Below are 17,353 nucleotides of genomic sequence, written 5' to 3'. Positions count from 1 at the left end.
AAGAGGAAGACAATTTAGAAGGTGGATAGACTAAATTAAGTATTATTTAGGTCTCCAATTTAATACTTACACATTAGTAAACCATTATTTTTTGTCTTGTCAGGTTTCAATTACACAAATCTATACTAATTTGTGTAAATTAAAGAAGAATAATTCTAAATAATTCTTTATTTATTTATTTCGTAATCCTACAGCTAACGTTTATTATATTTAATTAAAAAAACAATTATCCTAAACAAATAGTGGGGTGATTTTGCGCTATGGATACATAGCGCAAAATCACCCCACACCCCATACACACCCTCACGTGCATACACACACCATTAGACAACAGATGAATAAGGTATTACTTAGTTTAATTGTATTGAATAATTTTTATGTTTTGTATAGTTTTTTCCTTTTGCAAATATTTGAACCTTTTTGTTTATATTATGTATTCCATCTTTGGCTATATGTTTAGGATAATTGTTTTTTTAATTAAATATAATAAACGTTAGCTGTAGGATTACGAAATAAATAAATAAAGAATTATTTAGAATTATTCTTCTTTAATTTACACAAATTAGTAATAAGTAGTAAGAATAATCTAAATACTCCTTTTAAGCATATTCCGCGATAGCTTAAACAAGTAAAGACTTTAATATTTGATTATCTGATATATTAAAGTATACTTTCAGAATGCAGCCATTCGTGATATGGATGCCATTCATCGCGGATGCATTTATGAGATCTTTAGAGTCGGGTGAGAAAAGTCTCACCTTCTGTGAAATGTTAAGATTTTCACAGAATCAAACCGTGACTGAGGAGAGATTAATTACATTTCACTATTTATGATATTTTGTTTCAATATGTCAAGTGAAGGTGGATTGTAGTTGCTCACAATTTTCGTGTTAAGTAAAACTTGGCTGCATTCTGGCCGATCGGAGCATCAAGGTCGTCATCGATGGACCATGTTCCAACCTTAAACCCGTGAACGCTGAGGTCCCACAAGGCTGTGTTCTATCCCCGTTTCTTCTGCATATCAATGATAATATGTTGCAACTTAGCAATAGAAATACTCTTTACACTGGCCGGGCAGGTATTTCTCGGGCAGATGTCGATGAATATCGAAACAAACTTGTACCTTATTTGGTATTAGTATGTCTTTATCCTTATAAAGACTACTGAGTATTGTAATGAAACGAGGCATTTATATTAATCATGTAGGCACAAACTTTGTCGCTACTCCTCTTTTCGAAGACACTCTTCTTAAAGCCACAGCCAGCATCGAAATACTTGGCGTTGACAGTTCGCGGTCATTTCGAAGGAAAGGCTAAGATAGCCTCTAAGAAGCTTGGTGTGCTCAGCAAGGCGAGACGGTACTTCACTCCGGGCCACCGCTTGCAACTCTATAAAGCGCAAATTCGGCCACACATGGAGTACTGCTCTCACCTCTGGGCGGGGGCTCCCCAGTACCAGCTCCTTCCACTTGACCGTATTCAACGCAGAGCGGTTTGAATCGTCGACGACCAATCCCTCTCTTAACATACAAGTAATAATAAAAAAGATTAAAAATAAAAAGAATATTAAAACAAATTTAAAAATTTTGGTCACTGTGGCCAAGAGTCTCTCCTCCAAAGGGAATGTTGCTCGACTTTCGAGGTTACTTGAGTCGGTCATAGAAATGCCTACGTAAATTACTGAATACCGAAGTAGAAGATATCATTTACGTAGTCCTGCAAGCATAGTAGGCAATCAGTATCGTAAACTACTCGCCCAATCACTGCACTGCACTAACGGAACCCCAGTAAGACAATGCCATTGCTTTATCAGACGTTTAAAATACTTTATAAAAATATATCTGGACGATAATTAATAATCGTACTGATAAACACCTTTGTGAGTATTGTTAATCGATGAAAATATTTATTATCAAGTGATCTTATCGAACGTGACACATTATAATCGAGTGATACGTATAGCAGTATTCAACAGGACTTCTATTGTTGAAATTCATAGTGTAAAATACATTCAAAGGTGTATTCGAAACCAATTTCAATTATTTGTTGACTCTCAGTTTCTTCTTTCGACTGTATACAGCTCTCTCTTCGCGGCTCACTACTCACATGATCATAAGAGATGAATCATCTAGTAGTTCTAGCTCTAGTGCTGGTGTTTCCTTATGATAACTGGGCGAATGCAAACGGTAAGTTTCATCCTCTCTTTGATATATTTATCTCCAAATCGAACAACTAAAGTTAATGGAACAAGGCCAGGCTTGTGGGTTAGTCACATATAATTTTCAGGGAGCGCGTGATTTGTATTTCTAATATTATTATATATTATTAATTAAAATAAAAGCAATGTATTTCGATGAAACAAAACAATGGCCGCGTTGTATTCATGAAGTTAAATAAGTTAAATCGTTGAAGCCTTTTGCGCAGAACTAGGTCCTCAACATCCATTTCAATCTTTATAATAACGTTAGAAGTATGTTGAAGTAATATATAAGTATTCCGTTATGCTGATGACATAATATAAGACAAGAACAAATACGAAAACATGTGGATCATGCAATAAAATGGTTTAAGATGATTAACTAAAACTTTCAAAAACTAAAATTTGCAATTTATTTAAAAAACACAAAATATAACGTTATACTTTTCCATTATAATACATTACCGCAGAATACCATAAATTATTTGAAATTGAAAGTGACTGCAACTGGAAAATTCATGATAATTAGCAAAATTTAACGCATAATTCATCCAGTTTTTTAAGCAAAAACAAATAATGTATATATAAATAAAAATGAATCGCTATGTTGCGAAGCGCAAAATCGAAGACGGCTAGCTCTATTTACGGATTTTTAAATTTCTTCCTTGAACTCTGAGGAAATTGGATAAATATAAAAAAAAAATTTATCAGTACTTTGGTTTTTATTCCGGAATAGGAATCAGTTTCTGTGGGGTAGCATAGTAAAATGTTCTATATGTTGGTATGTAGCTACTAAAAAGGCTAAGTAAAAAAAACATATTTAGACGGAACTAAATTCGCGGGGCAGTATTAATAATATATAATCATAGGAGTATGATTATATATTACTATAAGATGTTAGCCATTTTCTTTTTTAAATGTCCAATGAATTTATATTAACTAAAACATTGAGAATTTATAATTTGGGCAACTATTAAAATGTCTCTATTTATGCAATATCCAAACAAGTCGGTTTGGTTGTTAATGCAAATCATTTATGAGTATTTTTCCTTTGTATCAAACAGCGAACCTACTTCTGTTATACAATAATTAAAACTGGGCCAGCTACCACATTACACAGAGACTTTATTAAAATGTTCACTATTTTATTTATGGTTATATTATCATTACAAACATTTTGGGTTTGAGTGCCAGATGCAAAATAAAGATCTTTATTTTTTAGAACCAGAACGATGTGGCTACATGATACACATCCCGAGACTGCCTAAGCCTGATGATCTGCCTGATTTGAACTTTGATGGTGATATACTTATTAATTTAGAATTATTATAATAAAATAACTAAATCAGTGGCACTACGACCTTTTTCGGTCTGGGCCTCAGATTTCTGTATCTGTTTCACGATAATTTGTCAATCTAATAGGCAAGTAGGTGATCAGCCTCCTGTGCCTGACACACGCCGTCGACTATTCTAAGTCTAAGCAAAGCCGGTTTCCTCGCGATGTTTTCCTTCACCGTTCAAGCGAATGTTAAATATTAAATGCGCACATAGAAAGAAAGTCCATTGGTGCACAGCTGGGGATCGAACCTACGACCTCAGAAATGAGAGTCGCACGCTATAGCCACTAGGCCAACACTGATTATTATAATAATGTCAAATGATTGGATTTACCAGCGAAGCACTTTGCTACAACAAAGAGTTTTGCTACGGCGTAGTACTGAAATATCTCATAAAAGATTGTTCTTTATAACATACACATAGCAGAAACAAAACAGCATAAGGGCCTTTCTTGTATGTCAATTATATAATGCAATCATAATGATTTAAACTGTGATTATAAAAGTAACAATTATGACCAGGAATGCCATGGAGCCAGCGTCCCCTCATCCCCGCTTTGGAGCGGGATGACGTGTGTATGGACGCGTACTTTCCGGGCTCGGCCACTTCCGGGACTCAAGTCATATACATGGATGAGGAAATAGAGGAACCCGTGCCTATAGCAAAGTTGAATTATCAAGGTGAGCAATTATACCACACCATTATACTTAGTTAAATGTCATTAACGCTCAAATAATCTTGGGGTTTTTTCATACATCAAATGAATCTTGAAGTTACATTATTACAAGTGGCAGGTGACCGAAAAAGAACGAACACGTATTACTAGTTCATGACCTACAATACAATTTCAGGAACCGAAGCACCGGTCGTCCTACAGCCACTTGTTTCTGGCTCGTTCGCAATGCTTGGACCAGAAATAAGAAAAGTTAATGAAGAATGGTTTATTTACATCACGCAACGGTATGTGATTAAATCTGCCTTGCGATTCTGTAATTTGGCAATCTGATAAACAATAAACTACAAGCTCCCTCCACTTGTCAAAACGTAATGTGAAATTACTTAACCGAATACCATGAGATTCTAAAAATGACGTGAGTGACGGAGGGAGCGTTGTTAGTGCGAGGTGAACTCACGGATTAACAGAATCGTACGGCTGGAATATAGTTAGTGTAGAAGTAAGATCACACCTTATTAATAATATTGCATTGCAGACAGGACTACGAGATTAGAGCCATGCAAAACTATATGTTTGAAATTGAAGCACCGGGACAGACGTTGGTGGCGACCATTTCTCTAGAAGTGGTGAACATTGACGATAACGCACCAATTATACAGTTCTTCGAACCCTGTGTCATTCCCGTAAGTAATTCTTTAAAATATTTTTAGCCGTAAAAGGGTGTCCATTGACTAATAGGTGCAAGAAATAATGTTCGAAGAAAGAATAGAAGGGCTAATAGATTACTAATAATAATAATGCCTATAAAATCACTATTACACGACTATAAAATAACCGTTAGCAATATAGGCAAATCAAACATTCTCGTAGTTGGTAGATAGCCCAGTGATATAGCCCATAACATATGTTCACCTGTGACAATAATTTATTTAATTATTACAGGAGATGAGCGATATAGGTCTCACCAATTGCGTGTACGACGTGACAGATGAAGATGGACAGATCAGTACTACACAAATGACTTTTGAAATCAGCAGCGACCGAAATGACGAAGACATGTTTCACATCGTCGGAGGGAACATATCACCTGACTGGAAGAAAATGACCATGACCATAGGCCTAAACGTGTCGCTCAATTACGAACTCAACGCGCTTCATATCTTTAGAGTCACGGCTTTGGTAAGTTGCGAAACGTGCGATTATTAAACTCTTTAATACACCAGGAGGATAAAAAGATATTGTGTACCAAAACCTTACTCCTGCCACATGTCAAATAAAGGTGTTTTGCGCGTAGGACTCTCTGCCCAATGAGCACCAGATAACTATGATGGTGCAAGTAGAGAACGTGGAGCACCGGGTGCCTCGCTGGGTAGAGATATTCGCGGTGCAGCAGTTCGATGAAAAAACTGCTCAGAGTTTCAATGTTATGGCCATCGACGGAGACACCGGCATCAACAGGCCCATATTCTACAAAATTCAGACTAATCCTGAAGGTCAGTGATATTTTATATTCTTACCCTGTGGGTCGTTTTTGCCATGGTTCAATGGAGATCCTCTTTTCCTATATTAACAACATGGGGACTTTTAAAGGGGGAAAGTTTTTAAAAGAAAATAACGTTCTCTGTAACTTAATATTTGCAGATGCTGAGTATTTTAAAATAGATACTATTGAAGGAGGCTACAATGGCGCTACATTAGAAGTGAAACCGATTGATCGAGACGCAATTCAGAGAGAACTCTTCCCGATATCAATCACAGCATATAAGAGCAACAACGAATCACTATCGACCACGGCCAGCGTCGTCATCATCATTAACGATGTCAACGACAGTCCTCCCGAGCCTCTGCAAACGGAATACTCCGCCAGCATAATGGAAGAAACCGCGCAGACGATTAACTTCGATGAAGAGATTGGTTTTCATGATAAGGATTTGGTGTGTAAAATTATTTAACTAAGAGACGAGAAGAAGAAAAAATACCACCAATTTATTTAAACCTATATGTACAGGGTCCAAATGCGCAGTATTCCGTTCATTTGGAAAGCGTTTACCCTCCAGGGGCGGAGCAAGCGTTCTTTATTGCGCCCCAAGTGGGGTACCAGCGGCAGACTTTCATCCTGGGCACACAAAATCATAGCATGCTGGACTTTGAAGTACCGCAATTTCAAAACATACTACTGAAGGCAAGTTTCAATCCTTTTCCCTTTTTGAATTTTTTTTTTCTAAATACATATAAAGTCGTCATATAATCGTCGCCGGCAGGTGGTCGCGACTGATCTAGGCCGGCCCGACCTCACCGGAGTGGCGACTGTGAATATCACACTTATTAACTGGAATGATGAGAAGCCCATTTTTGAGCAGACTGTGCAAGAGGTCCAATTCAATGAAACTGAAGGAGCCGGCTTTTATGTCGGCACAGTAAAGGCTCACGACAGGGACGTTGACGATCGAGTAGAGTAAGTGCTCGGCGAAAATGTCTCGCAATCATAAAAGCACATACTATTCGCTCGTGAAGTTCACATATAATATAAAACTTTTCAGGCACTCGCTCCTCGGAAACGCTCAGAGCTACCTCCACATCGACAAAGACACAGGCCAGGTGCATGTGACGACAGATGATGCCTTTGATTATCAGAGACAAAACGAAATCTTCGTGCAGGTAATAATTTTTTTAAGAGTTTAGGCTTCAACATATAATAATTATGATTCTGTTGCACCGTGTTTCGTAAAAATTCAGTTGAAAAGTATATAGAAAAAACACGCTTTAACTGTATTATTTAAACTATTTTCTACTAACCTTGCTATAAAAGTCTGACAGCTTAATTTGAATACAATAATCGAAAATAGGTTCAAGCTACGGACACTCTGGGGGAGCCCTACAACACGGAGACGGCGCAGCTCGTCATCAAACTCAACGATATCAACAACACCCCGCCTCGGCTCACACTGGTTAGTAATAATTATGTATTTTCAATGTATTATTCCATACAAAAATAAAAATTTATATTTATTACGTATACGTATATAATTTTGTACCCATCCACTATAAAGTTAATTATTAATTTTAAAAAATAAGCGCCTTAAAACAAAAATTCGAGTATAGCTAATTGGAACCTAATATAATTATTATATCGTCGTTCCACAACTGAGCGTCTCTTAAGGCAGTTTTTGCCGCGCACCACCACTATATGGAATGCTTCTTTGAATTCTGACTAGTCACATAGGAATAACTGTTAGACGGATAACTGTAAGACGGTTATGAAGGCGAGCTCATTTGTGTTTAGCCCCGACGAAGCCCGGAGGTGAAGGAAAACGTGGTCGCTGGCACCGTGGTAACGAGCGACATCCGCGCTGAGGACGCCGACTCCACGGCCGACCTGTTCTTCCACATCCAATGGGACGCTTCCTACGCCACCAAGCAAGGCCGACATGTGGACGACTTGCACTACAAGGAGTAATTATAATAGTCTTAATCCCGCTATCGTCAACTTTAAAACTGATACATGAAATCGACATTTTATTAGATCGGTTCTTTACTATGCGAGTTACTTACGTTTATAATTAGTCGGTAAGCGGATAGTGCGAACCTAATTGTTCTGTTGAAGTCATGTTCAATAACTATAAACAAATGGTCTGGTCTACACCAAATCTTGTAAGTAAATTGAGATTGACTTATGTAATTTTAAATCATTACATGGAACAGTTGGGTTTAAGAAGAACGAGCTAAGAAATTCCACTGGGTTAGTTTCCTGTAATCTAATAGCCAAAGCATTATCAAACTATACTTAACTATTAACATTCACTCTTACGGTGAAGGAAAACATCGTGAAAAACTGGCTTGCCTTAGACCCAATTTACATTTTTTATATAAGAATGTGAGATATATTACAGTGAGAGTAAAAACAGTATATTTTCGAAATTAAAAAAAAACTACCTAATAAGTTATTATTACTTAATAAAAACGTAACGTCGTATAAGATATGAAATTAATTTTTTTATTGGATATCAATTGTCGTAAGTATCATATTTGTATATCGATTATAATAAAACCGAACGTTTTAGGGTTGTGACCATCGAGACGAGCTATCCTGACGGGCATCACCGCTCCGCTGTGGGGACGTTGCTAGTGAGGGAAATTAGGGAGGGCATCACCATCGACTACGAGGAGTTCGACATGCTATACCTGAGTGTCAGGGTAGAAGATAGGAACACCGAGATCGGAGACTCCTACGACGAAGGTCCCTTCAGCTCCTTAATATCAGTGTTGCAAAATTAATAAGGTTTTTTTTTCATAAAGTTAAAAAAACGATAGATAAATGGTAAACAAATTGAAGCACAAAATAGGCAAATAAATCAAATTAATTTATAATTACAAATTACTTTCGCAGCATTATTTGTGGTGGTAATAATTGACTTGAACGACAACGCGCCAGTTTGGGATGAGAACACATTGTCACAGAGTTTTACCGTCAGAGAACGTTCCAGTACCGACGTTGTAATCGGCACCGTGTTAGCTACGGACATCGACGGACCGCTTTATAATCAAGTGCGGTATACTTTACGGTGAGACCGAGTAAACACTTGGTATGAATAAAAAATTAACCAAAATTCGTTTAAACCGAGAAGAGAATAAACTCTGATGACTAATTACAGACCACGTGGAGATACGCCGAAGAATCTAGTAAAAATAGACCTGAGGACGGGACAGTTGACAGTAGACGAGGACAGCGCTATAGATGCGGACGAGCCTCGATTCAACCTCTATTACACGCTCGTTGCTAGCGATTGCTGCCTGCTTGAAGTCTGCCCGCCCGATCTCACGTGCCATGAACCGGAGGGGGAGGTAATTAATATATTTTATTGTAACTATATATATACACTATATTTATTTAACAACACGCATGTTTCAGATAGCGATTGCGATTATAGATACAAACAACAAACCACCGATTGCGGACACGTCGAAATTTAATATTACTGTAGAGATCTACGAGAATGCACCGAACGAAACTAACGTTGTCTCACTTGCAGCTATAGACATGGATAGAGATGGTGAGTTTCTTTGTTCCTTCCGTTATTGGCCCAATATTTTTTTTATTTTTTTATATAAGTCCTTATCTTGCAATCAGCCAGCTAGACTATGAGCAGATGTGTTGAGAGCTGTTAGGCGTTCAGAGCAAAATCTCAATCGAGACTGCTCCTCTCTTTCAACCGTGTCTATCAAGACAGGATTTGTCGCCTTTTAAGCCTATTTATTAGGTCCGTTGCGTGGCAAGCTTATTACGATGCATTTCTAGCCTTTTTCTGTATTTCATACTCCAGGTCTTGATCTCCTCTTTGACAGTCCTGATTTTGAGGTGCTCATCAATTACCGATGTTTTTATAAACCACGGACAGTTGGATATTTGTTTCAAGATGTAATTTTGAATCCTCTGTATGATACTAACGAGGGCCAATATTTAACCAAATGATTTTACCAGCAAATTGTTCTAACTCAGCAGCTTTCCGAAAAGTACATGTAAAATGACATTTATTTTTATCTTTTATTAATACAGAAAAACGTTCTCTTGGTTCTTTTCAGATATATACAATACAGTTCGGTACCAGATCCAGTACTCGGTAAACAGTCGACTGCGCGACTTCTTCGCAGTAGACCTGGACACAGGCCGCGTGTACGTTCACTACACTACCGACGATGTCCTCGATCGTGACGGAGACGAACCACAACATCAAATATTCTTTACCCTTATAGACAACTTCTATTCTGCCGGAGGTATCTAGAGTAAAAGTTTTTCCGACTACGCTAAGAACTCACGAAGCGGTCTCCAACCGCGCCCACCGTGGTTGCGGGCCCGCAGCCTTTGTAGAATACAGATACAGACTTATTACTCTCTACCATGGAATTAGACATTAGACAAGACACATTAGAAAATTACAAATGCATGTTATGCTGTCATACATGTTGGATCATTTAGCACTTACCATAACAAATTATCAACGCCAAATAGAAGCCAAGTTCAATATCACAAATATTTTTACTTAAAACAGGATAAAAGCAAGCGTACGTAGTGAGGTTCACTTAAATCATTGGTTATTAAATAATATTAGTTTAATACTTATGATCTCTCAACGTAAATAACAATTTTTAATTTCAGACGGTAACAGAAACCAAGAACAACTCGAGGTGCTAGTCATTCTTTTGGACGAGAACGACAACGCACCGGAGCTACCCGACAAGAACGAATTTGCTTGGGATATCAGTGAAGCTGTCCAGAAGGTAAATGGAAACATTTTCATAATTGCTTATATATTACTATTCCTGATCTTATATCTTTCATCGGGGATTCTGCAGGCTCTGTTGCAGAATCCCTTGAAATATACCCCACGGATATTTATATCCGGTATTAGAGATTAGCTTGATTTCAGCAGGCATGAAATTGGCCTTTTTAACGAAACGCGGATAATATTTTATCATTCAATGACTCCTAAGAAACTATCCTAATCTAAAAAGGGCAAAGCATTTATATAGTGCCAAAAAGTGGAAACTTATTCCTCTTCAACAGCTTAATTCAAGCGTTTAATTTTAAACAAAATTAAAATACATATATGCATACTTATTCCGTTGTATTTAACACAGGGGAACCGCGGAAACAGCAACTTTTAAAATAAAAAATAGTCTATGTTACTCGCTAATAGTCTATATGAAGATTTATCTTCTTTTTATTGATGTAGATGCTTCATACATCACCTTAGTATATGTGTAGAACATAAGAACAATGTATCAAGAAATTAATCTCTCGACGTAAGTGATAATAATTACATTTCTAGGGCGACAAACTGACTCCCTTAATAAACGCCCCGGACCGTGACGCACCGAACACACCAAACTCCGAAGTGGGCTACGAACTCATCAACGTCACTCTCACTTCGAGAGACCTCTCTTTGCCCACACTCTTTGAAATGGTTACCTCCTGGAACGAAGAACTCCAGAACAATATCGGCGAGCTACGCACTACCATTGATATAAAAGGCTTTTGGGGGACCTATGCAGTCGGTATAAGGGTGAGTTTTTCTGTACCTGTTGAACTTAGCGTCTAGCACACTTTTTTGACAATTATAAGTAGCTTTTTTAATAAATATAAGCATTTTAGGCGTTCGACCACGGTGATCCTCAGCAGATTTCAGAGGAGATCTACTCTCTGGTGATTAACCCTTACAACTTCCACGATCCTGTGTTCGTGTTTCCACGGAGCGGCTCCACCGTTCGCCTAGCAAGGGTAGGTAAGTTTTTTTAACTATTTAGATTTAACAAATAAAATTTTACGAAATGTTTGTTGCTCTAGATTTTTTCTTGTCAATTTAATTTGTGTGATGAAGTATCACAGTAAATTATCACAAACAGGAAAGAGCCGACTTGAACGTTGTTTTGGTGACTGTGAGTGGAAAAGACTTACAACGCGTCGAAGCGACCGATGAAGATGGGCTTGACGCCGGGACGGTCACGTTCCAAGTTGTAGGCGACGGTGAGTTCCGGATCGAGGTTCATAGTTATATACATAGTTCAAGGTATACATAGTCTCAGTTCGATTAATTAAATTAACGCGACATTGACCTGTTCCAGATAGTGCCGCAGAATACTTTCATGTTGTTAACGATCGTTACAACCAAGGTATACTCATGTTGAAAAAAATGTTCACTGAACCCGTCAGGGAGTTTAAGGTAAGATTTCGCACCAGTCATATTATTTGACTGCATTGAGTCGGTAGAGTAATGTATGGTATACGGCAGGTGACAATCCGCGCTACGGATGGTGGAACCACGCCGGGACCGCGTTGGTCTGAAAGCTCGTTTCGGGTCGCTTTCGTCCCTACCCGGGGTAACCCACTATTCACCCAACGCACTGAAACTGTCAATTTTGTTGGTGAGTTATAATTTTAGTAGGTCAAATAGTTGTTATTATTTTAATATCGTTATAATGTAACTAAAATTGTATTCTTTTAAAACAGAGGAGGTCGGAGGTCTTTCTGAGAGGCGCGAACTCAGTCGCGCCGAGGATCCGAAGAACTACTTATGCGAGGACGATTGTCACACTGTCGTGTACAAAATAATAGGTTAGTCGTATGTCGTCAGTGCTGAGTCAGGATATTTATTTATTTTCCTTATTTCCTATTTTTACAGTAACCTAATAGTAAACTCAAACTCAAAATATCTTTATTCAAGTGGGTAACCAAGTACACTTTTGAATCGTCAAGTTAAATTAATCGTAAATTTACATTTACTACCAGTTCGCAAGTCAAGGGCGTAAAGCGGGTAAGAAGAACTGGCAAGAAACTTTCCGCCACTCTTTTTAATCGCCAAGTATTGTCATACAAATTGTTTGAACTGGAGCAATTCAATCCCAAGGATTAGGATCATTTAAGTAGTCCTCAAATTTATAAAAAGCTTTGTTGATTAATTTTCGTTTAACGAGGGCTTTGAATTTATTTAGTGATAATTCTCTAATTTCGCTGGGGATTTTGTTGTAAAAACGAATACAATTTCCATATAAGGAGTTGTTTATCTTTTGGAGCCTGGTTGGTACACTCAAATTAGTTCTATTTCGCGTATTATACTGGTGAAAGTCACAATTTGTTTTAAAATCGTTTATATTTTTTTGGACATACAACAAGGCTTCAAGAATATATTGACCAGATAGTGTCATAATATTTAATTCCTTACACTTATTCCGTACCGACTCCCTCGGAGAAACACAACAAATACCCCGAACAGCCCGCTTCTGCAGCACAAATATGGATTGAACCTCTGCAGCAGCACCCCACAGTAAAATGCCGTACGACATAACGCTATGAAAGTAGCTATGAAAGTAGCTAGTAGTAATACAATAGAAATCTATACTAAAACATAATATAAACATAACAAGTATAAACTTAAAACGTAAATCTTTTTATAACTAATTATAAATAATGCAATTCTTGTGAATTGAGCCAGTGTGCAACTCAATATATTCGTCTCACAAGCAATAGTGTTTAGGGTGCGCAAGACACGCGTAAATGGTGCTTCTCTGAGTAAACCCGTACGCGCCCGAGGCACTGTCAGTACTTGCGACCAGGCCGAGTGTGGTTATGTGTGGCACACCCTGCCGCAGTCTCGCCAACATTTCCGCATTATATACACATAAGATACAATTATCAAATATCGTCACTAGATGAAAAATTTAGTTTGAAGCTTATTCCCACAACTACAAGCAAAGTTATACTTCTCCAAGATTCCAAATATCTGTTTTCTAATGATATCCCTTAACAGATGGAAACGACCTTGGGCATTTTGGTTTGGACAGCGCTGACAATGTCTTATACGTCGTGAAAGAGTTAAACCGCACCGCAGCTATGAGTCACACGTTGCGGATTGCCGCTACTAACGCCGACACCGCAACGACACCTCTTCCAGAGTCTATTCTGACTGTTATCGTAAACGTATGTAATCCTCTATTTAATGTTGGTATGAAAATATTTACCTCTTAAGAAAACGAAAAATAATAATTGAATCCAAACTATTAAAGGTGAGAGAAGCAAATCCCCGGCCATACTTCGATCGGGATCTGTACACCGCAGGCATTTCCGTTTCGGACACTATTAACAGGAGACTCCTCACTGTCTCCGTAAGTATCTACCACTTGCCACGCTTTACGTAACGTATTGTACAGATACCGGCAAACTTCTTGAACATTAAACAAGGGAGTGTGGGAAAGTTTGCGCAGCGCGGGACACAAACGTCAACTGATTTACCAATCATGCGATCGACACGTCGCTCTACACCGACCGCCAAAATGATACATAAAAATCGCTTCTGCGCAGGCAAGGATATTTGTTCAAGATGTTTGCCGGTATCTGTATGTTGCAAAGGAGCCGTTTTCACGTTTTGCTTCATAGGCTCGGCACTCGGACGGCGCAGAAATAACGTACTCTATAGACGCGGCATCCATGTCCGCGGACCCGAGCCTGTCGACCGTCAAGGACTCCGCTTTTCGTCTGAACGAGCGCACTGGCGTTCTCACTCTGGCTATTCAACCCACGACTAGCATGCATGGCATGTTCGAGTTCAACGTGGTAGCTGAGGACCCTGGTACGTCACGTCCTTGGTTGTGACTTTTATATAAAGCTCCTGCAATATATTTATGGTATATCGTATCCTGTTATTATTGTATATACAATATTATACTCATATTGTAATGTTTAGCCGGGGCGACGGACACAGCGGAAGTAAAGGTCTACTTGATATCATCACAGAACCGAGTATTTTTTATGTTTGTCAACACATTGGAGCAAATAGAAAGTAAGATTGACTTTGTAAGTACATATTTGCATACATTTAGAGTAGATTATACAAGTTGTTTTCATAAAAGACATTTTTGTTAAATTTTATTAGATAAGTAGCTGCCCCCGCGAGCTTCGTTTCGCCTTAATGTATAAGTTTTTTTTGACTTAGCCCACTTTTGAGTAGCTACATACCAATATATGGAACATTTGTTCGGTTTTCTGGAATGAAAACTTTTTAGGGTTTTCTGTGAATTTTTCTCTATATAAACGTCATAACTCATAACATTTTAATTAACAAATAAAAATGCGGGTTGTTCGTAGAGGGGTGAAAATTAGTATTCTGTATCATAAAAAAATAAAAACAAAAAATTTTATCTAAAAAATAAAAATTTAGGGGTGGACAACCCTTTTCACCAGAATTTCATATATGAGATAATATTATCCATAAAGCATTATTTTGAAATTGCTAATTGTTCAGTGTTCTCTTGTTTTAGATCGCGTCAACCTTCAGCTCGGGCTTTTCTATGACATGCAACGTGGATCAGGTGGTGCCCGCGAGTGACGAACAGGGCGTGGCCCGCACTGATGTCACGGAGGTGAGGGCCCACTTCGTGCGCGACCACGTGCCCGTCAGCGTCGAAGAAATCGAGAAGTAACCAACCGTCCGAACCGGTCGTTTGAGCGGCGTGACGTCAGCAGTTCCCTCAATCATATTATTTAAACTGTTTGCAGTTTGCGAAGTGACACGGCGTTGCTGGGCGCCATCCAGCGCACGCTGAGCACGGAGCTGCTGGCGCTGCTGGACTTGGTGACAGGTGACAGTCCCAGTCTCAGCGGCAATTCCAATACCGGGCTGCTGTATGCGGTGGCAGGACTCGCCGCTCTCCTCGGGTTAATGTGCATCGTGCTACTCGTTACTTTTATAGTCAGGACCAGAACGTAAGGGGCGCCTTCCGTAACTAACTGACATATGTTTAAAAAGAATCCGAATTCGAAAAAGTCAAAAGTCAAAAATCATTTATTCATATAGGTAACACAATGTATACTTATGAACGTCAAAAAAGAAATATACATTAAATGCTTCTGCTTTACTGCCAGTTCTCAAATCAACGGCGTAGAACGGAAGAGAAGAACAAACTCTCCGCCACTCTTTTTAATCGCCAAGTTTTTCGTTTTACACAACGTTTGTAAGGAGCTGCAACCATTACACCACGTTCCACGAATTCAGAACTAAAGACAACGATTCTCTTAGTTAGGTTTACAACTTAAACATTTAAAGATATAATTTCAGTAGAAATTTACTGATACAATCACAGGCTGGCACAGTTTTGCGCTAATGGTGACATTATTAAGCCTTTACGCGGACACCGTCACCGACCACATGGTAGCAGCCAGAAACTTGAATGAGCTGGTCACTAAAGACACACACTATAAATATATCTTATACGTATATAATTATTGTTTTCGTTGTGAGTAGACTGCACCGTCAGCTGCAAGCTTTGTCGATGACGAAGTACGGGTCGCAAGACTCGGGTATGAATCGCGCGGGTCTGGCGGCGCCCGGCACCAACAAACACGCAGCCGAGGGCTCCAACCCTATCTGGAACGACGCCGTGAAGGCACCAGACTTTGACGCCTTAAGGTTGGTGCAACTAGATATATTAATTCAACGAAGTGATTCGAGAGAAAAAATATTAATTCGTAATAAACTCCCAACACTAGCGACGATTCCGACGACTCTGACCTGATAGGGATCGAAGACCTACCGCAGTTCCGCACCGACAGCATCCCGGCCAACGCTCTCGACTTCGGGGAAGAGGTACAGGTGGCACATTCTAGTTATTAAAACAATATTATTTAAAATTTCTTTCATAATGTTAAATTTAATATTCTTTTCAGACTCGAAGCAAATTGGCGACACACGATAACAACTTTGCCTTTAACCCGACACCTTTCAGTCCAGAGTTCGCAAACGAACCGATCAGACGATAGGAAACATTAACATTGTTTTTATACCATTAAAAAAGGAAAACATTTTATTATAAAAATCTTTTATTTACTCCATATATACCAAATACTATACAATCTGAAATATATCCTTGCTACGTTTGGATATTTACGATCTTAAACGATTTGAATTCAACGTGACAAGCCATTTAGTCAAATCAAAATTTAACTTTTAATTGAAAGAACAACTTGTATGATATAAAAAAGAATGCATAGTTTTTATTGATACATTTACACGCGACGTTGCCGTTTTGTGTTACGCTGTTGTGCGAAAAGGTAGAAAATATTGTTGTTGTATGTTAGGCAAAAAAGAGAGGGAGATGTCGGCGCGCGGCGCGCACGCCATCATCTCTCCCCACTTACTCTTAAGCCTCTCAAATCTGTCCCGTGGGTTGGAGGTTTTCCTACCAAATTTAGGGGGAAACAAGATGAAATCCAATCTAATGACCCAATATAAAAACCAATTATTCAGAATTTGTTTGATTTAAACACAAGTAAACTTAGCGATAATATTAATGTCTCAGTCGTAACTCGTTGGTAACCTTTTAATATCACCGAACAAGCACGATAATACGCTACGATGCCGATTTTGTTTGTCAAGTGTCGGGTTAGTTGTCAATGATTTTTCCATTGTGTTAATCTTACCACAATTTGTTTGGATGGGAACGCGAGGTTTATAGTTATTTAAATATTCATTGTACTTTTACGAAAATACTTATAAAATAAATCGCATAAAAGATGTATGTTTGATTGTATAAAACACCTTATTATTTCTATTTAAAAGAAATACTACGTTCAGAAAGCTAGTAGATTATAAAAAA

The 17,353-nt window shown here is 38.4% G+C and overlaps 1 protein-coding gene across 1 annotated transcript; it reads left to right on the top strand.

The window, feature by feature from the left end:
* Positions 1–1,923: 1,923 nt before the first annotated feature.
* On the top strand, positions 1,924–16,564 carry LOC125049543 (protocadherin Fat 3-like). The gene is made up of 34 exons (XM_047648899.1): positions 1,924–2,185; positions 3,419–3,496; positions 4,056–4,214; positions 4,386–4,494; positions 4,746–4,893; positions 5,153–5,389; positions 5,505–5,703; positions 5,852–6,144; positions 6,219–6,392; positions 6,472–6,665; positions 6,751–6,868; positions 7,057–7,158; positions 7,494–7,663; positions 8,272–8,447; positions 8,598–8,772; positions 8,863–9,052; positions 9,120–9,261; positions 9,791–9,982; positions 10,365–10,486; positions 11,038–11,271; positions 11,361–11,486; positions 11,612–11,732; positions 11,831–11,928; positions 11,998–12,130; positions 12,216–12,320; positions 13,513–13,682; positions 13,769–13,867; positions 14,139–14,331; positions 14,446–14,555; positions 15,020–15,177; positions 15,258–15,464; positions 16,003–16,167; positions 16,248–16,344; positions 16,425–16,564. Exons 1-34 carry the CDS (start codon positions 2,119–2,121, stop codon positions 16,515–16,517), a joined length of 5,154 nt encoding a protein of 1,717 aa, XP_047504855.1. The 5' UTR covers positions 1,924–2,118; the 3' UTR covers positions 16,518–16,564.
* The last annotated feature ends 789 nt before the right edge of the window (positions 16,565–17,353 follow it).

Source organism: Pieris napi, chromosome 5 (genome assembly GCF_905475465.1).
Source record: "Pieris napi chromosome 5, ilPieNapi1.2, whole genome shotgun sequence".
Lineage (NCBI taxonomy): Eukaryota > Metazoa > Arthropoda > Insecta > Lepidoptera > Pieridae > Pieris > Pieris napi.
The sequence above is the reverse complement of the archived record's forward strand: the minus strand, read 5'-3'. Positions and strand labels throughout refer to the sequence as shown.

What these genes read in the sequence shown, in the direction of transcription:
- LOC125049543 (XM_047648899.1), top strand. Translation starts at nt 2,119, where the DNA reads ATGAATCATCTAGTAGTTCTAGCTCTAGTGCTGGTGTTTCCTTATGAT. An exon ending in GCCTGATTTGAACTTTGATG is followed by an intron (nt 3,497 to 4,055) that starts GTGATATACTTA and finishes AATTATGACCAG; the next exon opens with GAATGCCATGGAGCCAGCGT. An exon ending in TAGAAAGTAAGATTGACTTT is followed by an intron (nt 14,556 to 15,019) that starts GTAAGTACATAT and finishes CTCTTGTTTTAG; the next exon opens with ATCGCGTCAACCTTCAGCTC.